Raw genomic sequence first — 27,739 nt, 5'->3', positions numbered from 1 at the left:
AAAAAAGTATAATCACTAGAAGGGATGAAGAAACCATATCACTGAAATGATCTACAAGATGTATTGTTAAGTGAAAAAGGCAAGAGGCAAAATAATGTGTAAATTATTCTACCATTTGTATAAAATTTTTCTGGTATATCTGACAGGCTATAAAAAAATGGTATTAATATATTTTTCACTTGATGTTGGGGAGGAAGGTTGAATGACTGGAGAAGAGTGTGGGAGACTTGTTACTGTGCATCCTTTTATAACTTCTTGATTGTTGAACCACTTGAATGTATTTCCTAGTGAGTAAAAACAAAAATTAAAAAGCCCTCAATAAAACTGAAAAAGCTGTTTTGAAATCTAGATGAATTTTTATTCATCCTTTGTAAACACTTTTTTATCTGTGCTACTCAGATTCATGTTTGGTAGTGCTTTTAAATTCCTATTTTAGTTTCATTGTTTTTTCTTTCCTTTAAGTGTGATTCCCAACATTAACCTAAGAATGGTCTTTTGTCCTCCATTTAGGGATTTGAGTCATAATCGGTTGTCTAACTGGAACATCAGCTTGGAGTCTCAAACATTACAAGAAGTGTAAGTTATTTTTATTTACTTAAATTTACATTAAATTCTTTGAGGTGATTTGTTGAATTAGGAATTACAGAATATTCAGTCCAAAAATGTCACCAAAAGAAATTTGAAGGAAAGAAAACCTTAGATTAAAATATGTTTAAAAACCTAAACTTACGTTTAGCTTTGTTACTATCACAAACTCTTTGGGTATTATGCCATTGAGTTGATGATTTCCAGTTGTAAACTACATAGCAATACTGTTCTACTTCCAAGGGCCCTAAAGTAAGATTTCTCCCCTCTTTAGAGTGATGAGTGTGTGTGTGTATATATATATATTTTGCCAGAGTTTTAGCCTTAAAACTCTCTGTTGTGTAAATTTATTTATCTTTTACCCTTTGACTTGTCTGAGGTGGAAGTGTCATGTCTGAAGTAAATTTATATGAAATACAATATTTTTGGTATCATGTGAAGTATGTTGTTTAATGTAATTCAATATTCTACTTCACTGACATTTTTCCTTTAGTACTGAAATGTATTATTACTTAGTTTTTGGAGAGGATTTTCTAAAATATTATTAATGTAGTTATTGCATTGTGATATTCTCAGAGGCACAACTGTTTACCTCTATACTAAACACCCCCCAGAATCTCAGATGAGTTTTTCTTTTGAATATTTTTGTGACAGAGGGTACTTTGAGCTCTCATTGTCTCTGCATTCTCTTCTTCCTTGCCTCAAATTGACCACCTCTAATCTGCTGTAGACTGAATGAACAATTAACAAGTTTATTAGCTGCAAGAGTAGGCCCTGAGGAAAGGAAAATGCTCAGTGGGAAGTGCATGAGCTTTATTATATATTGCATGGACTTCGTTACTTCATTTGGTTGATTGGAGGCATTTTACTCCTGGCTTCTTTTCTGTATTCTAGATTGTTGAGGTTGCTGTATTCTAGATTGAAAACCAGGTTGGTGAAATGTGATTGCATTAGATTTGCTACTAAAACAACTGAGATAATCTGTTAGGTCTGTGGTCTCAAACAGCTTTCCCTAACTTGGAGTAACTTAAAAAAAATTGGTGTGTGTATATTTTAAAACTGTATTTAATAACTTACATAACTATTGAAAGAACCTTGCTGGGAATTAAAAATACATAGTGTTGCAAAATATTTCCCAACCTTTCAAATGTTGGTATCAAATTATAGTTCTATACTAGGAAAACTTGTTAATTAAAATTTCTAATTTCTCAGTAGAATACATTTAGTCTGACTCATTCTCGGTCATAGGCTTTTTTTCCAAATGTGGTGTCTATTCTAAAGAATATGTATTAGCTAGAAACTAGAACTCGAGAGGTAACATTTCCCTCACTAAATTTTTAAATCTATTTTTCCTCCTATCCAGGAAAATGAATTATAATGAACTAACAGAAATCCCGTATTTTGGAGAACCAACTTCTAATATTACTCTCCTCTCATTGTAAGTAAATAAGATGTCAGGTCTTCTACTTAAATTGTGAATAGTACACGGTTTTTTAATTTTTGTTTTAGGGACCCTTGTTGTTAACCGTAGTTATTTTTGTGCTCTAGGGTGGATCCCTGGCAATAGCTTCAATGTAATCTTTGTTTTGTAGAGTTCATAATATAATCCCAGAAATAAATGCAGAAGTGTTCCAGTTTTACCCTGCTCTCGAGACTTTAGATCTCAGCTCAAATCAAATATCAGAAATCAAGACATCTTCATTTCCTCGCATGCAACTTAAGTATCTGTAAGTAAAATAAGAGTTTCAACTAGATTTACTTTGAAGTGCATGTTTATTATTCATTGGTACCCAGATATGTCTGTTGTTCATTGTGATTTTGCTTGTATGAAACAAACTTAAGTTAGATTTTTTTGTTTTTTTCCGTGCCCTTGAAGAAAGAGTACCCTATTTACAGAAAATATTAAGTATCCAGGGCAAGTTTTGAGATTTAATTGTGGATTGTGTTTTACTAACAGTTTTGTAAAAGATAAATGGTAGTGGTCTGTTAAATAGGCGCTTACTCTGTGTGATGATGATGATAATTAGTATGTATGCTGGTGTTTTACAGTTTACAAAACATGTTCACACTGTTTCAGCCCAAATGAAGTAGGTATTACCCTTGTTTTGTGTTGAAGAAGCACAAAAGCAGTTACATGATTTGTAAAGTTGTTTACAGTTGCTAAGTGGTAGAACTGGGACTCAGTCATAGACTTGGGGCGGCTTTCTGGTGGTAGAATGTTTATTTAGTTTCATTAAATTTTTTTTGTCGTTACCTTGTTCATTTTAGGAATTTGAGTAATAATAGGATAACCGTCTTGGAGGCTGGTTGCTTTGACAATTTGTCAAGTTCCTTATTAGTGGTGAAGTTAAACAGGAACAGAATTAGCATGATTCCACCCAAGATCTTCAAGCTACCTCACCTCCAGTTCTTGTGAGTAACTGAATAGATTGATTATAAGAAGATCGTTTTTTTCTTACAGTGTCTGTTTGTTTTTATTATTATTAGGGCAAATCAGCAAACCGGTTTTCTGACTGTAAAACAATTTTTTTAAAGGGAACTTAAAAGAAACAGGATTAAAGTTGTGGAGGGCCTCACATTCCAAGGGCTTGACTCCTTAAGATCTTTGAAAATGCAACGGAATGGAATTAGCAAACTTAAGGATGGAGCTTTTTTTGGCTTGGATAACATGGAAGAATTGTAAGTACTGTGAACTAGAATAGGAGATTGTTAGGAAAGGAGTCTTGGACTTTTCAGTGCTAAACAGCTAGGATAGTAACTTTAATTATAACAAAGTATTTTAGCTTTTACGTGAAATAAGTTAAACTTTAAGCTTTGTTATCTAACCAGTACTTTTGTTATCATTTTTCCAAACATTTCATCTAAAATGTTTATATTCCCTTAATGTTTGGTAGGTGAAAATTATCAGAATTTATCTAGAACCAGGTATACTATATCTTTTGGTGAGTTTGTTTTATAGATACATTTTAGACAGTCTCACCACTTTCTTGCACTAAATCTAAAGTAACATTTATGAAAAGAATTTGTTCACTTGGGTTGAGCAAAAGTGTATGGCTCTCTGTTCAAGCATTAATGAAGATTTTGGAATCTCCCATTGCAGTGCCTTGTTTAAAACATATTTCCTCCTTTCTCAAATTCTGCAGAGAACTAGAGCATAATAACCTTACAGAAGTGAACAAGGGGTGGTTGTACGGCTTGCGAATGTTACAGCAGCTCTATGTGAGCCAGAATGCTGTTGAAAGAATCAGCCCTGATGCGTGGGAGTTCTGCCAAAGACTGTCTGAACTGTGAGTGTGGGATGGGATTTCAGTGGGGGCTGTGAGACTAGAGCAGATTGAGTAAGTCATTCCCATGGCTAGTAATGAGATCTAATATCCCTTTTTATTAGAAGTTTGAAAGCCCTAAATCTATCATGTAAGTAGAGTAAGAATATGAAAGTTGAACTGAAAGAGAGTGAATTCTTTACCTTGTTTACCATGTTTCCTGTGTTTAGTGATTTGTCCTATAACCAGTTGACCCGTCTGGATGAATCTGCCTTTGTGGGTCTGAGCTTACTGGAGAGATTGAATTTAGGGGACAACAGAGTCACTCACATTGCTGATGGTGTATTTAGGTTTCTTTCCAATCTACAAACACTGTAAGTACATCTGTCCTTTTGGGGTTTTTTTTGCTGACTTTTTTTTTAAAGCAGTGAAGCAAAATAACTAATGAATCTACAAATTTATGTATGTTAATATTTGCAGTTCTTCTCTCCTATGTCGTGGGGCAAGAGAGTCTTGCTTATCTCTATCCCTGTACATAAATTTTACTTATCTCTAGTGATTTCAGCTTGTACTTGAATTCTGAGTTAACTAAACAACAGAGCATCTCTTACTGTGGAATAATACACAGTTGCTAGTGTCAAGAACGCACATTTTCTTACTCTTCTGACCTTCTGCTAATAGTAGTATTCCAGAACTACCGCTTCTCATTCAGAAGAATGCAGGATATATTATGGGAACATTTCTGGCAGGAGACCTGCTACTGTTAACAATTTGCTGCATGATTTTGGACAGAAAAAACTAACATTTATTAATGATCTGATATGGGTTAAGGGCTTTCAGAGTATTAGGATATTACTGGTCTTTTCCATATTGGGGGACTGAAGTTCAGAGAGATTAAAATGATTTATTTAAAGTCATATCCCTTGTAAATGTTTGGGCCAGGATTAGAACCCAGGTCTTTTTTATACTAAAGCTCGTGTGATTTTTTTACTTTACTGCCAGACAAATGGAATCACTTAACCTTTCCTGGGTGTTATTTTTTTCTTTATCTTTTTGTTCAGTGAAGGATGGACATAGGATTAGATAGTTGGAAAAGGCAATTTCAACTCTGTGGTTCTGTAAGTTGAATGTTTTATCTTTATCATGGAATATAATTGAATGAAGAGATATTTTAATGAGATACAGTAATCTCAAACATAGAGCATAATAAAGTAAGAGTAATTAGTAGAATTTGTAGATTGTTAAGGTTATTCAAGAACCTTAGGGGACTCTCTGGTCATCAGGTTTAGTTGATAAATGGACTTAAAAAAGAGGCAAGTTCCAAACCTGGGGACCTAACCATCAGTGACAAAGCATGATGATTTTGTGAAGGCGTCTGTGGGTGCACAAGTATGTGTTTGATTTTTTTTTTAACTTAATGAAATAGTCCTCCTTTAGATTTGACCTTGAAAAATTAAAAATGCTTATTTTTTCTACATTATCAGAGGTTAAATTAGATCAGTGCAATCTCAGGAATTTATTTCTTTAGGAATTTATATTAGAAGCAGCTGTAGCCTTTTGGCAGTGCATGGGATGGCAGACAGGTTCTTTTAGTACAGCACTGATTATTACTTTTAGTATTAAAGCTTAGGAAAGTAATTGCAGCAGTAATAACTAATGCTACAAAGATAGTTAAGGCAGAATTAGGAACAGATCTGAAATATTCTGGCTTTGGATCAATGCTCTTGTCAGAGTAGATATACTTGTTACTCACTTTGGTGAGTGAGTTCTGCGGAGGAGTGCAGAGTGCTGCAGAGTTGAGCCATCAGTTGTTTATTCTTTGGTAAAATAAGATCTTTTGTAGCTTTCACTTCAAGTAAAGACATAGCTAAATGGGAAGAGTGATCTATCTCTTTACTGTTATTCACATAACTTTACATATGTCTTACAAAGCAAAAGCTTTGTGCTTTGTTCTGAGATGACTTAAGGAACAAAAGTGACTAAATATCTTTGACTGGATTTCTTCCATGAGGACAAGGTGCAGTGCAGTTGTACCTTCTGAGAATGGAAGAATGAATTTTTAAAAGACTCATATTTTTTCTTTTAAAGAAAGCAGAGTGATCACTCTAGCACATGGGTATATCATTGTTACTTCCCAGGGGTCGTGTTTAATTGCTTTTGAGCTGTGAAGCTCTCTATTGACATTAGTTTTTGTCAGGTTTGAGGTCTCAGGGGAAGGTGTGGGTCACCCCAAATCCCATCAGTCTGAAATCAGATTGGTAAGCCATACACCTTGCATCTTGAATTCCTCCTGCTTTTTGTAGGTCCTTGATTAATTTCTAATAAACTAACACAGTTACAGGCTATTAACTAGGAAGATTAATACTCTTAGGGGGTTGCTTAATGTATTTATCAAGGTTGGCTTAATTCTTAGCTTATGAGAATTAGCGCTTACATGCTTATCTCAGTATTTTTCAAAAAGAGGAATGTTTATCATAAATAACCTTTAATATAAGGGTCAAAATTAGCATTCAGGATGATGCCTGATGGTGTGATGGTCATGCTGACTAAAATAATCTGTTTATCCTTGACATTTTTGCAGAAACTTAAGAAACAATGAAATTTCATGGGCCATAGAAGATGCTAGTGAAGCCTTTGCTGGACTCACAAGTCTCACTAAATTGTATGTATTTTTCACATTTATGTATGTTTACAAAGGTCAAGAATCAGTTGTAAATGTGATTGGATTGTATCTATTTGCTATGGCTAGAAAGTCAGCCTTCTGACTCATCCACTAAAGGAAGAAGCTTTGTTGTTTATTAAGGTTTTGTGTTTTGGTTTGTTTTTCTTTCTTTCTCTCTTTTGTGTGTGTGTGTGTGTGTGTGGTGGGGCACTTTCTTCTCTGAAAGAGCATTGCTAAGGTCACTTAAAGAGAAGTTATTTGTGGAACTAAAATTTCAATTTAAGTAAAAGAAATGCACTGAAACCACAATTGAACCAGTGATCTTTTTAATCATGTGAGATTTATGAGTAATTTAACCAACAAAAGAGAATTCTCTCAAGTGAGATTTTAGATCTCCCATTAACAGTGTCTCCAAGGCTTCACACTTGCCTGAATTTCTTTGACTGAATGATCTTTTGCTGAGAAGGGAGAAACTGGGAATATGATCCAGTTTATTATTGAAAACCACAAGTGTTATCTGTGGTCAGGATAGTTGTTTACAGGTACCTCACTGAGTACCAACATACTAATAGATGCCTTTATTCTATGCTTTGCATTAGTTGATAATAAAGATTCACAACTTTCTTAAAAATGCACGTTAAGTTTATTTTCACTTTTTATAGGTAAATGTTTATTTTAATGAACTTAATTTTGTTTAGTGGAGAGCTTTATTAGAAAGGTTTGTTTGTATTTCAGAATCTTACAAGGAAATCAGATTAAGTCAGTTACAAAGAAAGCATTCATTGGTCTTGAGTCCCTTGAGCATCTGTGAGTATTTATCATTCATTTTGATTAGTATATAAATAATCTTTGCTATTAGCAGAGGTTTTCATGACCATTTAAAGTGTTTATATAACTTAATTATAGAAGTGGTGACTGGGAATGTTTCATTTCTCTTCATTTCAGAGATTTGAACAACAATGCTATAATGTCTATCCAAGAAAATGCTTTTTCCCAGACTCGCTTGAAAGAATTGTAAGTAACTTAAGTCTTTTTTTGTCACTAATTAGATAGTTATCCATGCTTGTTGTGTATGTGTGATGAATGTGACCCAGATATTTCCCAAAGCACACAATTCAGGCAGGAAAAAAGAAAGTGGTAACATTCAGTTATTTTGGTGGTTGGATGTAATTTAAAAATAACTCAACATTGAAAAGCCCAGTGTGTGTGGCTCCAAGACCTTCTGTTTCTTTTCCTATGCTGCTGATGCTTATAGTTAAAAGAGACCTTAGCGCTACTCCTTATGCTTTCTGTTTATCCTTCTGTTCCTTTTTTATTCCTTTCTTCCTTTTTGGACTGTTGGAGACATGTGTTCCCTTGGGGTGGGTTACAGTTAAGATATTACATAATTTTTTGGAGGTGATCTGAAGGCAATGGCAACCCACTCCAGTACTCTTGCCTGGAAAATCCCATGGGTGGAGGAGCCTGGTGGGCTGCAGTCCATGGGGTCGCTAAGAGTCGGACACAACTGAGCGATTTCACTTTCACTTTTCACTTTCATGCATTGGAGAAGGAAATGGCAACCCACTCCAGTGTTCTTGCCTGGAGAATCCCAGGGACGGGGGATCCTGGTGGGCTGCAGTCTCTGGGGTCGCACAGAGTCGGACATGACTGAAGTGACTTAGCAGCAGCAGCAGCATAGCACTTTCATTTTAACGGTCAGAGAGGATGTCTGTAATCTATTCAAACTACTAAAATGTTCCAAAACTATTGAATAGTTAGGATAGAAAAATACATATCATTTTAACCATTTTTTATTCATGATTTTTAAAAAATTATTCTTATTTCCTAGGGGGGTATTTCCCAGGGGAAGGGTGGTTAGTCGGGAACTGCTATTAATTTTAAGCTCTGGTGATTTGAATATTTAGCCACTGGTGAGAATCAATGGGGTATATCAACTTATCTACCTCAAAGGGAAGTCTGTGGATTCAGAATGGATGCATGACGAGATAAGGACAGAAATTCAGAACACACGGTTTTAGAAACTTTAAGAACAATTTGACATTACTATGATACTTTTGTTGAATTTTATAAAAGTATTGATCAAAACAGATTGAGAATTTAAAAAACTGGTCCTTCTCCACATATAGTTTGCAATACACTGGAAGTATGTGAGTTCAAGCTGTCTAGGTTTGGATTCTTGTTCCGTTCTTTATTACTATGTATTTAGTCTGAGACTCAATTTCCCTTCTCAGAATGGGAATAGCACTGTCCTCAGGGTTGTGTGAGGATAAAATGAGATAATTTGTTTGTTTGAGAAATATTTATTGTCATTTGGTATGTAGGATACTGTTCTAAATGCTAAAAATGCAGTAGTGAACAAGACAAAGCCTCTGTCCTCACAGCATGTTGCTGTGAGGGAAATAAATTGTGAACAAGTAGGCATATGATGTCTCATCAGGTAATGTTCTGAAGAAAAAACTGGGTCAAAGGTGGTACAGAGTGACAGGGGTTGTTATTTGAAATAGTAAGGGAAGGCTTTTCTGAAGATAACAGCCTTAGAGCCAGGCCCTTAGTGAGATGACATGGCAAGCCATTTTATACTGGGTGAGGGGCTGTCTAGGCACAGGGGAGAGCAGGTGAAAAGATCCAGAGGTAGAAACTTGCTTTTTGTGCTTGAAAAATGGCAGACACACTGGTGTGGCTGGAAGACAAGAGCGAGGGGAAACGTGGTAGGAAATGAGGCAAAGAGTTAAGCTGACCTGACCATGTAGGGCCTAATAGGCCGTGAATAGTTAGGATTCCCCCCACAAATGCTTTAGAAAGCTTTTGAGAAGATGTTTGACGCAGAGCTTGGCACACAGAGATGAATAAGATAACAGCAAAAGTTAAAATATGGAGATCATTTTTTGTTACTTTCTGCCAGATTTTTAAAGTGGCTTTTTTTTTTGTTTTTGGTCTCTTGACATATTTTGAGTTATTTCTCTTAAGGCTTACTTGAAAAGGCACAACTTACTGCATAACAGTATATCAGTATTACCAGTTTTTGGTTGTGATAATCTGAGGGCCAGCAAGAAAGTTTTAATTCTAAAGAGAACTCTGTTTTAAATATAATTTATATAGTAGGTGAAAGCAAATACTGTAGTTTCATTCTTAAGAGAGTAATTTGGTAATTTTGTGAGTTGGTTTGAATAGGCTGCTAATGCAGGAATTCTAATACTGATTTTTTTTACTGAGAAGTTTTAGTTGCTCTTAAATTTAAGTCATGATTATAATACTGAGTTCGACATCACCATTTGTTAAAATATCTCTTGATACTTTTTTGTATCCTTCACAGTGCTTTGCGAAAATTTTGAGGGGAGATGGGAGAGTCAAATATAAATTAAAAATTGTTTTGTATTAAAGTTACATAATCATGGTAGAAAATTTGATAATTAAACCAAGGGAGAGAAAGACCCTGAATCCTTAGTACTCCAAAGACAACCACTGTTAGTATTTGACGTGTATCTCTCCATATACTTGTGGAGAGAACACAGGGTGTACTCCGTTGGTGAGACAGGGTTCATTAGCTTGTGAAGAGTGGAAAGATGCAAAAGAAGTAGAAGTGAAGTGAACTACTGTGGATTCTGTAGTATCTGTGGCCAGGCACTGTGCTAAATGCTTTATTCAAAACAATCTTTGAGGTAGGCACTGTCAATCCCATTTTTCAGAAAAAGAAACTGAGATTTTGGAGGCATTCAGTATCTTGCCTAAGATAAGTAGTGAAATTAGGATATGAGTCCAGGTTTCATGTGCCAACTTACATTATACCTAAGAAAGCATAAATCAGACTGTATTATTCCTTTGTTCTTTACTTTCCAGCGTATTCCAGCACATGTAGGAAAAGAACAACTTAGCTTCTTTCCTAAGTTTATAAAGCACTTGTATGGCCTGGTCCTTCTTGCCCAGCTCTTGGAGCTCATTCCCATCCTTGTCCCTCACTTTCTGTGCTCTGCCGTCAGCGACCCCCTTTCTTTTCCTGGAGCTTTTCCTGGTAGATGCTTTTCCAAAGCATTGGCCTCAAAGTGTTGTGCAGTTTCCTCCATTTGTGACACACTTACCCCAGATCACGTGATTTGCTTTCTTTCTCTGACTGCTTTATCTAAACTCATAGCTGCTGTCTCTAAAGTGGTAGCTGCTTTCCTTCTGTCTCTGCCCAGCTTTGTTTCTCCTTGATAGGACTTAACTTTGTAACTCTACTTTGCATTTGTTTGTTTATTACTTGAGTCTAAATATGCAAGCTTTGTGAGGGCGATAGTGCCACAGCCTAGGACAGTGCCTGGCATATAGTAGTCTCAAATATTTCTCTGTGAATGAATGCATATAGCATAAGAATTCTTAAATGCAGAAGGTAGTCTTTGGCCTGCTTACTTAAAATTGCCCTTAATAAACTGTGGCTTTTGGGGTACCCTTAAAGACTGTTTGAAACTTCTTTGGAATCAGATCTTAGGTATTTTTATACCGAACTGTAAAACTACTTGAGGATTTTAGAGATGCACACAAAGCAGGTTATAATATTGTCAAAATCACTTGCTTTCCCTAGTTCCAAGGGGATGGGACATTTAAGGGTGATTAAAAGAAAACACTGACTTTTCAAATGTATTTTATAGGCCTATTATGACCACAAACCATTTTTCAGTGGTTCTTAGTTTAAATTGTAGTACATGTTGCCACAGGGCTGAAATGTTTTTAATCTTGATGAAATAATTTGAGAATAATTATGCCCTCTCCACAACAAAGTTGTCTCTGCTCTAATATATATAGTAAGCTCTTCCCCAAATTTCTTTGGGAAAATTTTTAGACCTCAAAAATTTAAAGGAAGGCACAGTGAACATCGATATTCTGTTTACCTGGATTCATCAATTCAGAACTATTTGCTAAGTCTGTTACATATTTTTCTCTCTCCCTCCTTCCTTCCTTTTCCCTCCCTTTCTCTCTGTCCCTCTCCTTCTTTCCGCACACACTCATATACATATATATATTATTACTTTGTTTAACCAGTTGAAAGTAAGCTACAGACATATGACATTTTACTCCTAAAATATCTTAGCATGTATTTCCTATGTAAGGTTATTTTCTTGCATAACCACAATACTATTATCACACCTAATGAAATTAACTTTGATAAAATAATATCTAATATGCAGTCGATGCTTAGATTTCCCCAGTGTCCAAAAAAATGTCCTTTGTAGATATATTTTCTGAATGAAGTTTCTCACTCTACATTTGATTGTAATGACTCTTTAGTTTCCTTTAGACTAAAAATAGATCCCTTACCCTTATTCCCCAACACCTTTTGTTAGCGTCTTTCATCACGCTGTCATATTTCAGGAAACAGTTGACCGCTTGAATTTGTTTTCTTATGGTTAGAGTCAGGTTAGGCATTTTTTTGGCAAGAAAAGTGAATAGATATGTAGTAAGCTTAAATGCTGGAGAAACTTGGAATGAAAAATAAAGAGCATTTATTTTCCTCTTTATTTCTACAGGATTCTGAACACAAATAGTTTGCTTTGTGACTGCCATTTGAAGTGGTTGCTTCAGTGGCTGGTTGATAATAACTTTCAACATTCTGTGAATGTAAGCTGTGCACACCCTGAATGGCTTGCAGGGCAAAGCATCCTGAATGTGGATCTGAAAGATTTTGTCTGTGGTTTGTATTTTTGTTTTAAATTTTGTATCTTATTCCTTACTGTCTTAACAACAGAATTAAAAAAATTTAAAGTAGAATACTTTCCCACTAGCCTGTTTCCATTTCTTTACTTTTTTCACTAATATTGTAATTGTAGCTTAAATTTTGTGTTCTTTGACTTAATATAACTTAGGAAGTCTTTTTTCCTCTGTGTATTCTTAAACAATCATTTAAAATAATGTCAGTATAATAGCGTCTTTGTGAATGTAAGCCTTTTCTTTTTAGGGGATTGTTAGCCGTAGAATAAATATCTAGTAAGATTCCTGCATCAAAAAGTATGAGTTTGTTTGTCTATGAATTCATTCAGAAGTATGATTTTATATTTAGTAGATCTTGAAAAAGCACTCCCAGGCGTTTGCAAACAGAGAGCACTGGTTTATGTGGTCACTAGCAATGTATGATGTACCAGTTTCATTTGTTTTCTATTTTTAATACATTTTCTTAAGACAAAGGCAGCAAGGTTTGGCAGTTTTTTGGAGGACCAGAGGGAACATAGACAAGTTATGGTAGACAAGTTGTCTTAATTCTAACGCTTAATCGTCATTTCAAGTATACATCTGTATTCTCATTTTGGAGATTTTTCTTTTACACTTACATTTCCTTTAAAGTAGTTAATTCTTAACTTTTACACGATGGAACTTTTAGGTCAGTGTATCTGTGTTGCTAGTAGCATTTAGATCCCTGTATATTGCCAGATCACTTAAAAATGCTTAGGACATTTGGAAGTTCAGGTGCATAAAATACTTAACATGTTTTTACAAATTTAAAATTTGTAAAACAAATTTTAAGGAAGAAAGCAAAGAACCTAGTTATATTACCATGAATGCCCTTCTCACTTTACTTAGTTTTAAATGTGTAAATATACCCTATATATGACACAGTGAAATGTTACTGAGTAAAGACATTTCGTTAAAAATTCATTTACCTGCTTCTCTGAATCAATTCAATAATATATTATTATTTATGAATCTATATTTATTAGCCAGTCCTAAGCCAGTCTTCAGTTGGACTTTGGACATATTTCAAATTTTTCACTATTTTAGTTGAAAGTTATGCACAAAGTACTATCAGATAGTATGTTTTATTAATAGAATATCTATTTTTATATATGTTATATATACACATACACATACATACAAAGGGTAATAGAATTAAAGCTTGTTTTAAAATTCTAATTTAAGTTTTTGCTTTTGCCAGTAACTGGTAATACTTAAGATAGTGCATTCTAAGCGTAAGTGACAGTAAGGGAGGGTGGAAAGAATACTAACCCCTGAAGTTTGAAAATCTGGGTTCCATTCCAGGCTGAGCTGCTGATTTACATATCTTAGAGCAAGTCATTGACCCTCTGGGCATCATTTTCCTCATGTTGAAATAAGGGAATTGGGTTCTAGTTCTATAGGCCCTTTCAACCTTATGACATTTTGTCAACAGAACATGCAGTTTTATATTATTTGTTTTAAAATTGAATCTGTAGAAGCAAAAATAAATAAGTGACTTGGCTCCTGCCCTGTATTTTTTCCTCTTAGATGATTTGCTCAAGCCACAGATAAGAACTCATCCTGAAACCACAGTTGCTCTGAGAGGCGTGAATGTGACTCTGAGATGCACTGCGGTGAGCAGCAGTGATTCACCCATGTCTGCTCTGTGGCGCAAAGACAGTGAAGTCTTGTATGATGCTGATATTGAGAATTTTGTTCGTTATCAGCAACAGGCTGGAGAAGCTCTGGAATATACTAGTGTCCTACATCTTTTCAATGTGAATTTCACAGATGAAGGAAAATATCAGTGTATTATTACTAATCACTTTGGTTCTAACTATTCTCATAAAGCCAAACTGACTGTGAATGGTAAGAAATTATGCTCCCTGATGGTTTTATAGTTAGAAGGATTTTTCATGTTTAATTTTTGAACTTTTGACCAAGAAGATTACATTAAACCTGACACTGGGTGAGGGTCCTTACTGTTTCTGTCTTTAGGGTTATGATGGTATACAGGCTGGATTGTTAATTTACCCACTTGCTGTCCCTAATTAGTGTTTGACTCAGGGGTAAAGGTGAATTCCATGGTTTCAGGAGATGAACTACTCTCTTTTGTGTTTTTGAAAAAAAAATTATTTTTAATTCTCCATTTTCTTTCTAGAACTGTAATTCTGCTCTAAAAACTATAAAATTTATTCCTGACACTGTTCCCAGGGCCGTCCAGTAACTGGGAGTATTAACATTTCTGGGACCATTGATCATTATCATTGTCTAAAGGTAGTCAATGAAACCATTTTTGAAAATAATGCTCTTTTTCTTTGTGTCTGTTGAAAAAATATACAACAGCTCGATTGGTCTGTTGCCTATTAGATTGAATAACTACAGCACTTCAGGCTTTGTGCAACGAAAGATGTACATGTGTCTTGCTTCCGGGCTGTTTTATGAGCTGTTTGAAGGCATAAAATTTTTTTTTATCATGCATCTCTTAAGTAAGGAATAGTAAATATTAAATGCTAAAATATAGGTTCAGAAAAGTTTACGGCCTCAGCTTTTTCTTTCCCTGTCAAGGAGATCAGATAGATTTGTCATGCATTCTGGAAGAGTTAGTCATCACTGTACTCCACGCTCTGAGATTCTTAGAGAAAAGATGGCCTCTGCAGTTGTATTTACTGTCAATGCAGAGAGCATGTCTTCTCAAAAAAATGGAGCAGCACAACAGTTGGTATTTTGCCTAGTAGATTCTCCCTTGTGTGTGTGTGTGTGTGTCTATATATATATATTTTTCCCCACCCACTATCTTTTGGTGATCTTTTTTGGAACAGAGATGCCATCTTTTCTGAAAACTCCAATGGATCTAACTATTCGCACTGGTGCCATGGCCAGATTAGAATGTGCTGCGGAGGGGCACCCTGCACCTCAGATTTCCTGGCAGAAAGATGGTGGTACTGACTTTCCTGCAGCTCGAGAGAGACGCATGCATGTCATGCCTGAGGATGATGTTTTCTTCATTGCAAATGTGAAAATAGAAGACATGGGGATCTATAGCTGCATGGCACAGAATATAGCAGGCGGTCTCTCAGCAAATGCCTCGCTCATCGTGTTAGGTATGTTTACTGCTTTGTGGATCCATACTTTTGTGGGAGTCCTTTTATTGTGGATCAACTCTTGGTCTTAATGGCAAGAAAAATCTCAAGTTAGATTTCAGTTGGGATCATTGTTCTGCCAATTTATACAGGTATGTGTCAAGCTTGGATATTAGTGGAACAGTTAACTGGAATCTGGAGAAATTTTGAGGGCAGAATTGGAGATTTTTATCCCATGAATTGAAAATTCAAATCCCTTTACCCTGTTCTGTTCATCTCTGTCAGTTTTCTGCTTCATGTATATGTTTTTTCTACGATTCAGTGAATTTTCATCATACTGCTTCAGAGAACTTGGGACAATTTAACTTTTCCCCCTTCATTAAAAAAAAAATTTGTAAAAGATGAAAAGATCTGTCTTCTGGTTAGATTTCCTATTTTCCTTCCAGTGTGCTCCTATTAATCCTGTGCTCTGGTAAAATGTCTTTTCCCTGTAGATTTCCCCTGATAAGCCAGTTTTTTTTTTCTTATTAGAACATTTGTCTTTATGGGACTCAAATCAAGGCAAATTCTCTTTGCCTCCAGATGTTAGGGTTTTTAAAAATGTTGGTTTGTTTAACTACTTGTGTAACCAGGAAAATAAATTTATTGTTTAAAAATTTTAAGATATGCAGAAAATTTGAAAAAAGGAAGGTCACTCAAACCCTGTTTAGATTTTGACATATTCTGGACTTTTTAAAATTACTCATCTTCATGTGGTTATGTATACCTACTTTTTTCCACTTAATATTGTATCACAGGGTTACATTGTCATTAAGTCTTCATGAAATATGTGACTGTACTGTTAAATTACTCATTTTTCTGCTAGATTTTTTCATCTTTAAAAATCACAATTAATTTTGTAATAAACATTTTTTGTATATGAATCTTGACTTCTTCACCTAGGATCGCTTGCTCTAGGTAGAATTCCTAAGAGGAAATTTAGATTTTTTGAGGCTTTTGCTTTTCTGAAAAACTTCTGATCTTCCCATGAGCTTATGAAAATGCTTATTTCATCATAACCTCGTTAGTCTAATTCAGTAGAATTTTAAGGATAAAATTGCCTGATATTTTTTTTAATGCATCTTTCTGTTAGAGACACCCTCATTTATTAGACCCCTGGAGGACAAGACAGTAACTCGAGGTGAAACTGCAGTATTACAATGCATAGCTGGAGGGAGTCCCGCCCCTCGCCTCAACTGGACCAAAGATGATGGACCTTTGCTGGTGACAGAACGGCACTTCTTTGCTGCAGCCAACCAGCTTCTCATCATCGTAGATGCTGGGCTAGATGATGCTGGGAAATATACCTGCATTATGTCAAACACCCTTGGGACAGAACGTGGTCACATTTACCTAAATGTGATTTCATCCCCCAATTGTGACTCTTCCCAGAGTAGCATTGGACATGAAGATGATGGGTGGACCACAGTTGGCATTGTGATCATTGTTGTGGTCTGCTGTGTAGTGGGAACCTCTTTGATCTGGGTCATTGTTATTTACCACATGAGAAGGAAAAACGAAGACTATAGTATCACGAACACAGGTAAGTGGTATCCGGTTGACCACTGTGGCTTGTGTCTGAGTCAGAATGTAGTGAAGAGTTTTGATACTTTATGTGTGATAGAGGGAGAGTTTTTCTGTTAAAATGTCCTACTTCCTTGATGTGATGGAACCTCTCTAGTGAAGAATTTTAAGAATTTCTAGACAGTCCCCCCAGACTTTGCTCTTATAAACAGTTGCAGTGCACCTTCTTTCTTTAATTCCTAAGGCTCATTTCTCTTGTAATTTTCCTGTGGGAAAGAATGGAATCCTTATGACAGAGGTTAGTCTTTGACACTTCTCACTCACCCTGAAGTCCTGTGAGAGAAGAGATACAATACAGCCAGATAGATTGTGAAAGTGCGTCTGTGGATTTCAGACTTTAGGTTTTGTTTCTTTTGCTAATACTTTTAAAATGAAGCTTGGGGGAGAATTCTAATAAGAAATAATTTTAAGAGAAAATTCTAAGAGCTCTTGAGTTCCTGGGTACATAACATTTTTTTGGTCATTAGTAGAGAAGTAGAATACATTTGCAAAATAGTCTTCTGAGTTAGGTAAATAAATTACCTAACTTTATTTGAGAGTTACAGATGTCTCTTTTACAGAGGAACTCAACCTGCCTGCAGACATTCCCAGCTACTTGTCTTCCCAAGGAACGCTGTCTGAGCCACAAGAAGGCTACAGCAACTCTGAGGCAGGCAGTCATCAGCAACTTATGCCTCCTGCCAATGGATATTTACACAAAGGCACTGATGGTAATGACTCTTCATTGTCTGTGCTTACCGTTTCAGCCTACCCGGTTGGGTTTAGTTTTCAGTGGATAGTCTTCCCCACTAACTTGAAGCAGTATTTTAAAATAAGATACACAATGAAAACATTTGGATCCATGCAAAATAGGATGAAAATTGACTAGAGTCCTAACAGAGGAGAAAATCATTTGACAGAAAGGAGGAACACTTTCTTCTTATTTTTTTTTTCAAAAAGAAAAATAGTTAACATTTATTGAATGATGTTTACTATGTATCAGAAACCATTTAAATATTTTTACATGTGCACACTCAGTCCCCATGACAGTCTATGTATTCAGTACCAGTATAATCACTAATGCACTGATTAAAAGACTGAGGTACAGAGAAATTAAGACATTTATACAAGACTACACTTAGTGATCATTTAGAGGGAGAAAAAATTCAAACCTAGGTGATCTATTTCTACAGCCCATATCATTAGCTAATCTACTACATGACAAATATATTATAAATTATAAGCAGATAAAGAGAAAATGACACATATACAGTAATTATTTCCTTGTGTATGTGCTAAGTCATGTCCAGCTCTTTTTGACCCAATGGACTGCAGCCCCCCAGGCTCCTCTGTCCATGGGATTGTCCAGGCAAGAATACTGGAGTGGGTTGCCATTTCCTATTCCAGAGGAACATATTCTTAAACAAGGGATTGGCGAACACAGCAAAGGCTTCCAAACCAAAGTATTGTTATGGGAGAGAGATGTTCTAGAAACTTCTTTCAGGTGTCTTTTATCCTTTTCAGGCATGAGCACCCTTCAGACCATGTCCAGGAAGTTTGGTCTGTCTGCTGACAGGTAGACATTCACTCAAGTTTAAAGGGCATTGATGATTCTCAGTATATATTGGAGAGTATCAGAGAGAGAGAAAATAGTTAAGATATAAAATAATAATTAAGAGATATAAAATAATTAAGTTCTAAATAATTAAGAACCTAACTTCTCAACAGTACTTTTCTCCACTCCACCCTTCCTATGGGGAGTTACAGAGCACAAGGAGGAGAATTAAGGGATAGAATTGGGTTTGACTCAGTTCTTCTTTCCAGCCATGTGGCCATGAACACGTTATTTAAAATCGGAGCTTTAATTTCTTCATTTTAAAAATAAAGCAACAATATTTTATAAAGCATTTCTCTCAAGATTCTTTTTTTTTTTCCTAATTTTATTTTATTTTTAAACTTTACATAATTGTATTAGTTTTGCCAAATATCAAAATGAATCCGCCACAGGTATACATGTGTTCCCCATCCTGAACCCTCCTCCCTCCTCCCTCCCCATACCATCCCTCTGGGTCGTCCCAGTGCACTAGCCCCAAGCATCCAATATCGTGCATCGAACCTGGACTGGCAACTCGTTTCTTACATGATATTTTACATGTTTCAATGCCATTCTCCCAAATCTTCCCACCCTCTCCCTTTCCCACAGAGTCCATAAGACTGTTCTATACATCAGTGTCTCTTTTGCTGTCTCGTACACCGGGTTATTGTTACCATCTTTCTAAATTCCATATATATGCGTTAGTATACTGTATTTATGTTTTTCCTTCTGGCTTACTTCACTCTGTATAATAGGCTCCAGTTTCATCCACCTCATTAGAACTGATTCAAATGTATTCTTTTTAATGGCTGAGTAATACTCCATTGTGTATATGTACCACAGCTTTCTTATCCATTCATCTGCTGATGGACACTGAGGAAACCAGAAGGGAGACACGTGTACCCCAATGTTCTTTTAAGATTCTTAAAGATTCTTTGAATGAATCTGTGTAGTACTTCAAGTACTAATCAAATGGAAGGTCTGTTTCATTTCTACAGAGATTTTTTTTAGACTGGATGTTACTAGAACTTCTGTGTAAATCAACAAATTGGATTTTCTTTTGGCTTTCCATGAAAAGGAGGGTATTTCTAGCCTTTTTTTGGCTGCACTCAGCAGTTTGTAGGATCTTAGTTCCCTGACCAGGGATTGAACTGGGGGCCATGGCAGTGAAAACATCAAATTCTAACCACTGCACTGACAGGGAATTCCTGGCTGTTTAAAGAATACTTAAAAGCCTCTACTCTTTGCAATTTGTAGGAAATAATACTACTTTCTGGGTTAAACTTAATTACTTCAGTTCTTTTCCGAGTCTAACAATTCTGTTGCTTGATCATGAATAAGTAACTCACTCTCTAGTTCTCACTTTCCTCTCTTTTATCATTCAGTTTTCAAACACTTAATGGTCCAGGGAGCTCATTAAACTTCTACTTCTACCACACACACACTTGTCAGGCAGGACCCTTGACCGTCAGAAACTTTCTCTAGGAATCCTTTTAGCAATTAGTGTTGCTTAACCTCTTGACTTATGAAAGTTATAGGGGCTTTTGTGAAGTGAAGTCATCCTAGCTGCTGCTTCTCTGCTTTAGTTTGCTTAAGCCAAACGTGTCTTGTAGCACAGTGCCAACCTTATCTTGGCTCTCTTGATTTTAACATGACTTTATTTAGGCTGGACAAGGATGATTTAATGTACTATTCAAGAGCGTGCGTGCTGAAGTCAGAGGACCAGAGTTTAAGTTTCAGCTTTCCGCTGGGCAATATGTCTTCGGGCAAGTTACCCAGCCTCTCTGTGTTGTAATTATTCCGTGTGTAATATAGCAATAATAATTAGTACTTACCTCATAAGCATATTATAAGGATTAAATAAGTTAATTCACAGAAAGACCTTGAAACTTCATCACGTTTATAATGTAAGTTTTGAACAAATGCCAGCTGTGATGACAATGATGACAGCTGTTAGAGAAAACTAACAATTGGCAAAACTGAGTCCTTAACTGAAGGATGTTTGGTTTCTTTCCTGGGTTGTATTAGGTGGCGCTGGCACCAGAGTTATCTGCTCAGATTGTTATGACAATGCTAACATCTACTCCCGGACCCGAGAATACTGTCCATACACCTATATTACTGAAGAGGATGTTCTGGATCAGACACTGTCCAGCCTCATGGTCCAGATGCCCAAAGAGACTTACTTGGCACATCCTCCCCAAGATGCCACTACCCTAGAGAGCCTGGTGTCGTCAGCAGAGAGAGAGAGATGTGCCTTTCCCACCAACCATGAGAGGATGAATGAGAAGAAGCCTTCCTCCACGCGGATGAGCAGTGGTAAAGGGCACGGCGTTGTTTGTTGTTTTGGTTTGTTTTCACTTTCACCTACTTGATTTTTCCTTTGATCATGTCCGTGGCACTCTCATTTGACAGAAACAAACAAATTGGTATACTGTAATAATTAGCTACTGTTAACTTCTATAAACTAGAGCCAGAGATTTTTATGGAAAGAAGTCTGAAGTTGTAGGATGAAAACAGTTTTTGTGGGAGTAGCAAGATCTTATTTCTAAAGATTTAGGAAAAGTTACAGAAAAAGTTTCTATAAAAAAAGTTTCACATAGGCAGTACTTTTTTCTTCCGTATTTATTTAAATAATGGAGACCTGAAATACCAAGGATACAATAATTTGGGCATAATTTGGTGAATATTTTCACTTCTGTGATTTAAAAACATTTTATTTGGTTGCTGTTCTATCAGGTAAATGTTGAATGTCAGTATGACTTGGCAGGTGTTTGGTTTCAGTTGTGTTGTGCAGATGAGGAAGAGGAACACAGGTTGTATTGTGAAGATGGGGCATTTGAAACAACCCAGTAAAGCAAATCAAAACAAAGCCAAATGAAACTTTCTAGACCATGAAGATGTCTTCTTCTCCATCCAGGCTCTTCATCAGCTCTCACCCTCTTGTCAGCCTGGAATGGAAGAGCACTGGAAGTAGGGTGGGGCTGACCACTGCAGGTCTCCAGTGGAAGACGTTGTGTAGTGGTGATTCCAGGGATGGTTCTGGCTGGAATAAATGGAATAGCATGGACTTTTGCTATGTGCTCTGTTGTTCTGTTAACTAATTACTGGCATGTTAGAAGCTGAAGAGGAATGGTTGCTTATTTTTAAAATGATTTTTTAAAGATATTTGTTATTTAATGATATAATGACTGCTTAGTCCATGTTTTTTTCTGTCTGTTACGCAACTTTCATTACTATTTGGATACTAATTGTCTTTTAGTCTGTTCCCATGTGTGTAAAGAGTTTAAGCTTTCATTTTTATAGTAACAGAAACACCAATAATAGGTGAAAGTAGATGACATATAGCATGATTTCAGTAATTAATTGGTGAGGTTGTTGGTTAGAAGGGTTTGAAAGACCATAGTTCCAGTTTTTGTTTTCTTTTTTTGGTTGTTGCAAGAAAAGTGGCAAGTATACATTTGATCTTAACGTCCTTATTTAGGAATATTGGGCATCTTAATTTCTTTGAAGACTTGGGTAGAAGAAAATTAAGTCTTAGAAAATGTAAACTTGCGTTCACCACTGGTAATTATTCCTGTGTTTCATTCTCAGAAACCTTGCAGCGGCCTCTGTGGAACGTAAGCAGAGAACCAGGTATGCCTCATCCTCCTTTTCCCCAGCAGTCAGTCCTTGAGTCATCACAACTCCATCAAAACGAGGGCCTGGCAGAGAGTGATCCAGACTGTTCCACTAGCCCCATGCCCTGTCACAGGTTACACGACCACACTTTTGATTTTAGTAGGACTCGGAACGTTCACAATGGCAGTGAGGGCACATGAAACTCACTCTAGGATGCAGTTTCAGCAGACTCAGATTAATTGATTTTGTATTTACTACCTCAGTGTTCAGAAGAAACCCCAAAGTCAGCATTTGCTTTACTTACGTCTACAGTTCTATCTGACCACACCAAGGTAGGCCAGGCATTCGTTTGGCTTATACTTGATGAAGAAAGGGTAACGGCTGACAGAAATGGGTACATCTAATAGAAAATGTGCAACCCGGGCAGAGGAAGATACAGGACAAAGTGCTTTGTGATGGTTCTACCGGGATGTGCCCAGGTGTGCATAGCCTCTTAGGAAGACTCTCCTTGCTGCTTAACACCTTGGATTGTCTCAACCTGCAGAATGACCCTGAATAAACAACGCCATTTTGTTTTGCCTTCCAAGGACAAGAAATAACTTTGGAGGCCCCTGAGAAGTGTGCCTGGGATTCTGCAGTGATTTTAAACGTATAGTTGAGAGTGGGGCTTTGATATTCAAGGTCGTCGACAGGAATCCCAGACTTGACCAACTATGACCAGGTCAAGAGTTTTGTATTCTTGTGAATCTCTCTCTTTTTTGGTTCCTGTCATCCAGGGGTCTCATTGTAAATATATGTGCATTTATAAATAACTTTTGTATTCATTGATCATATGTGTTGCAATGTAAATATTTTTGATATGCTAAAATTATATATATAATATCCACGTATAATATTGACAACAGCTTCTCAGACCACAGATTTTGTACAGCTTGGTTTAGTGAATCCAAAGATTTCGTTTCAAGTTTTGAATACATACTTGTTAAGAAGTATAATAAGTACAGAAGCACGGTACCTAGTGATTGCGTACACACAAACACAGTCTTGGTGTAATTAACCACTTTCTTGGTACCTAAAGATTCATGCATCTAATCATTTGTCATCTGTTTACAAGTGCCAGGTAATATAATCTTTCTAGCATAAAAAGACTTTCAAAAGACTAGTAGTCTTGTTATTGCCATATACACACAGATAAAGGAAAACTTGTTTTGGGAATATCTACTGTGAGCAAAGTACTTTGTTGATGAGGAAACCAAAGAATGCTTTTTTTCTCTGTGTGTATGTTTGTTTTAAACAGTTTAATATGTCTTCTACTAATGCACAGTATATCTTAAGGGAATATTGCTTTGGGGAAGAACATGCAGAAACTCATAAAACTTCAGCATGGTCCTTGTTTTGTACAAGTGATTATTTAAGCCAAAACGTTTTCTTGAATTTCTGATAGGAAAAAGCTTTATGTTAACAAAAGACTTAGTGCTGTAATAAAGTGTAATGAACTAAAGCTCTTCTTTCTTTCTGCTTTCAGAAAGAAAGACTGTTGGATTCTGTCCTCTGAATTTAGTGAGGAGTAATTATGTACTAGATGAATTCAGTCACTTAAATGAAAATATCAGTTTTTAAGTTATTGTACATTTCAAGAGTTTTAAACTTTATGTAATTTCTCAGCTCTTTGCCAGGAAGTTTGGCTGAATTTCATACTAGTTTTCAATCCTAAGTTTTTGTCCCATAGGCAGCAGCACTTTTTTAGCTGTTTTATACCACCATGTCTGTCTTTTTTTTTTTTTTTTTTTCTTTTAAAATAGCCTCATTCATTTTCATTTTGAACTTCTTAAGTACCACTATTTTCCTCTCCTTTCAATTTTGGATCCCTCTTCCTACTTACTAGGTTGAATTAATAGTGTAGCTTGTACTGGGCTGACTTAGAATCAAGAAACCTGATTTAGTTTTAGCTCTGCTGCTTAAAAGTTTTATAATCAAAGGCAAGTCTCTTTACTTCTCAGCCTGACTTTTTCATTTATGAAACGACGTTTTACTAGATGCTCTAAAGCCCTTTCCAGCTGTAACGTTCTATGAATCTGTGGTCCCTCCAGGAATCAAGGAGGATTATCTACTCTAATAAAAAGCTGCTTTCATGAAATATTTGTTAGAGTAGAACAGGAATGATGCTGCTTACTCTGACTTGAGCCAGATTTATTTCCTCTATAGCAAGAGTAATGCTATAAGAACCTTTCACGAGGAGAAAAAACCTTCAGCTTCTAAAACAGTATCAGTAAACGTGAAGAATCTTGATTAGATTGAGAACTACCCTTGGTGTGTTACAGCACACCAGAGTATCCGAATCTGTTGAGAGGTATGCCACTGCTAATGTGTGACCAGTTTATGACTCACCTTTCTAATGTATTCAAGGTCATTCTTCTAATTATAGTACTCTGACTCACATTCTGAGGGACTTTCTTCAGTGAAAAAGGTGGAGTTAGAGCAAGGCTGCAAAGAGCATCAGCTGTTACATGGGAGAGGACAAAACCAGTGCTCTAGAAAACTTCAAATCTACCATCGCTGCCTCTCCTTCAGCAGTGGTCCCTCTGCTGCCACTGGTGTCAGGCTGCTAATCTACAGCCAGGTTCTCTGTCGTGTCAGCTGGTTGAGATGTCCTCCCAGATATTGCTAGCTTTCCTAAATAAAAACACTTGCCTGAAAAACTAGTCAGGAATTTGATTAAATGGGGATAGTCTACCCCTGGTCTTAAAAATAGTAAATGTAATAAATTCTAATCTTAGGAGGTGGAATTCCTGAAATTTTTCATTATTGCATGTTTTTGACCAAGCAGATGCTCTGCTGTAAACAGGATTAGTGGCTCATCATTGTTTCTTCTCAGCAGTGTAATGTCTGCCTGCCACCAGTTTAATCAGAAATGTTGTAAGAGCAAGGCAAACAAATGCCGAGAGAAATCCTCTGTCTCCCACCCAATTACCACTTCATATCAGTAGGGATGCATAAATTCTCTTCATTTGTTTGTGTCCCTCTGAGACTGATTCTGTAAGTCTACCTTGAAGAAGAAATAATGTTTTCCTTGTACTTCAAGCTTCCCTGCCACAGAATCGACAAGTGGACCCCATGAGCTTTCTGTCGTTCAGCCTCTGATGTGCTTTCCCTAGATGCAAGGGAATCTTTAGAACAGGAGGTACCAGAAACCCAGCCCAATGTGCTGTCCCCCTAATGTGCCATCTTACAATGCTCTAAATGTGTATTTTTCTGTAAAGTAAATGTTGTGTTTAAAAACAGTTGCCTTCATGTTGCCCATTGGGAGGTTTTGTAAAAGAAACATTAAGATGTTAAGCAACTTAAGAATCTTACCCATTTTCCTAAGAAGAGGGAGAGAAAGTCTTTAGTTATGTAGAGGGTTGTCATAGGAAACAAGGATTAGATGCACTCGTCTTCCATTGGACGGGTCATATCAGTGGGACAGAAGTTACAGGGAAATAGAGTATATATACCTGCCAATAATTCTATGTACCCTAACACTCTAAAAATTAGATTTATCTGACAATAGGAATCATCAGCCTTTCATGGGAGAAGTATGCACAGAAGCTAAGTAATCATCTATTAAGAGCATTGGAGAAATTTCTGTACTGAAATGGAATATGGACAAGATGACCTAAACCCTGTTTCAGTTTTATCATTGGAATTCTCCAGAAGCAGTCAGACAATCTAAAATCTTCACCCTATAGAATCCTTTGTATACAGTAAGTTTACTGTATAATTTAAAAATTTATTTTTAACTAAAAGATTATGTTCTTTGGTTGACAAAAGGAGCCTGTTCTGTGTTAATAATGGCAAACATGAAACTGGGCTTATTCTTTTGAGAAAATCCATAATGTTCCTAACCCAAATGGCATTACCATAATAAAAAATGTTATAGCGTATAACCCTTTTACTCTTTAATTTTTATTCCTGTTTCTTTTTTTTTTTATTCCCCACCCACCACCATTTCTTTTTTTGTCAGTGGGATTCCATGGGAATGGGAATGGGATTGTGCTGTTCAGTTTTGTAGCCAGTGTTTTACCCAAGTGTGTTGTGGCCTCTTCTAATCATGTTAATAGCCCCAGAAATGCCAAAAGAGTGGCGAAGTAACAGAGGTAAATTGGCTGTCATTTTATGCTATGTCTTCCATTTCTTACTTTGCTTCTGATGCAAATTATAGAAGTAATTGTGAAGCAATTGGACCTCAGAAAGTTGAGTTAAGATTGCTAGGCAACCTGTTAGTAACGTTTCATTTTTCCATTACGTGGTCTCTTTCCTAGTTCAGTGTGGCAGATGCTTTTCCCTCTTGCTTCTAACCTAAAAATTTTGTTTGGAGTACAGTCTAAGTCAACATCAGTTAAGCTTAATTTTCTTCCTTCTTCCTCTCTCTTTCCTTTCTCCTTCCCTTCCTTCCTTCCTTTCCTCAGTTCCTTTTACAGCTGCTTGGTTTGTTGACAAAAGTAACATGTTCTGAATTGAGATATGTTACAAACTTCTCTTAACAACACCTGAAAGCCCGTGAATCACCTGGAGATTTTGTGGGTAGTGAGGGACGTGTGTGTGTGTGTTTGTGTGCATGTGTGAGGAGTGATACTTGGACCTGCTCCCTCAAGGTTGTATGTTGAGTGTTTCCTAGCAGTTCTGATAATCTCTACCAACAGGTGGGGTGAAGGTAAAGAAACAGCTTGATTTGAACCTGTTTCCAAATGTAAGGAGTAAAGTGATCTTTGTCAGCTCTAATTGATCAGCAGGTGGTCAAGTGCTCTTTGGATATCTCTTGGCTACCTAAAGTGGCCTCTTGATCCACTGAGACACTACTTCTCCCCTCTCCTTTCCCCTTCTCCCTTTTTACCCGTCAGAGGATGTCAGTCCGAGCAGCCATGGTACTCGATGTATGTAAAGAGAATTATAAGCCAAGTTGTCGTTCAGTGTGGCCCTTCCCTAGTATCTATTTATATTTTCTCACACATGAGAATGTATATTTTATAAAGCATGTGTTTGTCTACTTGTTTGTCTACTGTAATGTCTTCAATAAAGCTAAAATACATGATGATGTTCTGGTCTTTTCTTGCCTAAAGGACAGGAATGAAATGGTGCATTTTAAAGTTTGTGGTCCTTTCGAGAGGGACTCCAAGTAGCTGTACATGTTAAAATGGGGAAAAGCCACTCTCCTGTAGTCCTGCCATGTTTAGCAGTCACACACAGCCTCCAGCCTGCCTCGGGTGCAGCCTGCACTGTGAGTTGCCCCAGGCGGGCACTGCTGGTTCTCCTCTTCCTCCTTACGCTACCCACTGTGGTGCTGTATGCCTGGTGGATGGAAAGAAGCACATCTGACAGTTTGTTAGAAAATAAGCGTGCTGGACTTCCCTGGAGGTTCAGTGGTAAAAAGTCTGCCTGCCAATGCGGGAGACTTTAGTTGGCTTCCTAATCCAGGGAGATCCCACATGGTGCAGAGCAATTAAGCTCATGTATCACAACTTCTGAGCCCGAGCTCCAGAGCCTGAGAGCCGCAACTCCTGAGCCCATGTGCCTAGAGGCTGTGCTCCACAACAAGAGGAGCCATGGCAATGAGAAGCCTGCACATTGCAACTAGAGAGTAGCCCCTGCTCTCTCCAACTAGAGA

At 36.8% G+C, this 27,739-nt stretch overlaps 1 protein-coding gene across 11 annotated transcripts in view; it reads left to right on the top strand.

Annotated features, from left to right (window-relative positions):
- Positions 1-27,166, top strand: part of LRIG2 (leucine rich repeats and immunoglobulin like domains 2) — a 66,473-nt gene extending 39,307 nt beyond the window's left edge. For 8 of the 11 annotated variants that reach the window (XM_019956792.2, XM_070785894.1, XM_019956794.2 and 5 more), the window contains 17 exons: positions 511-576; positions 1,949-2,023; positions 2,178-2,312; positions 2,854-2,997; positions 3,121-3,264; positions 3,729-3,872; positions 4,079-4,222; positions 6,430-6,510; positions 7,246-7,317; positions 7,456-7,524; positions 12,015-12,178; positions 13,744-14,064; positions 15,018-15,299; positions 16,411-16,860; positions 17,462-17,611; positions 20,503-20,823; positions 22,069-27,166. In XM_019956792.2, the coding sequence (XP_019812351.2) occupies positions 511-576; positions 1,949-2,023; positions 2,178-2,312; positions 2,854-2,997; positions 3,121-3,264; positions 3,729-3,872; positions 4,079-4,222; positions 6,430-6,510; positions 7,246-7,317; positions 7,456-7,524; positions 12,015-12,178; positions 13,744-14,064; positions 15,018-15,299; positions 16,411-16,860; positions 17,462-17,611; positions 20,503-20,823; positions 22,069-22,295 (2,989 nt within the window). In that variant the 3' untranslated portion in view covers positions 22,296-27,166. The remainder of the gene's footprint in view (positions 1-510; positions 577-1,948; positions 2,024-2,177; positions 2,313-2,853; positions 2,998-3,120; positions 3,265-3,728; positions 3,873-4,078; positions 4,223-6,429; positions 6,511-7,245; positions 7,318-7,455; positions 7,525-12,014; positions 12,179-13,743; positions 14,065-15,017; positions 15,300-16,410; positions 16,861-17,461; positions 17,612-20,502; positions 20,824-22,068) is intronic. The other 3 variants (XM_070785888.1, XM_070785887.1, XM_019956793.2) reach the window with 3 other exon arrangements.
- Positions 27,167-27,739: the final 573 nt, after the last annotated feature.

Source organism: Bos indicus, chromosome 3 (assembly GCF_029378745.1).
Source record: "Bos indicus isolate NIAB-ARS_2022 breed Sahiwal x Tharparkar chromosome 3, NIAB-ARS_B.indTharparkar_mat_pri_1.0, whole genome shotgun sequence".
Classification (NCBI taxonomy): domain Eukaryota; kingdom Metazoa; phylum Chordata; class Mammalia; order Artiodactyla; family Bovidae; genus Bos; species Bos indicus.
This window is presented reverse-complemented; position numbering and strand designations above follow the sequence as displayed.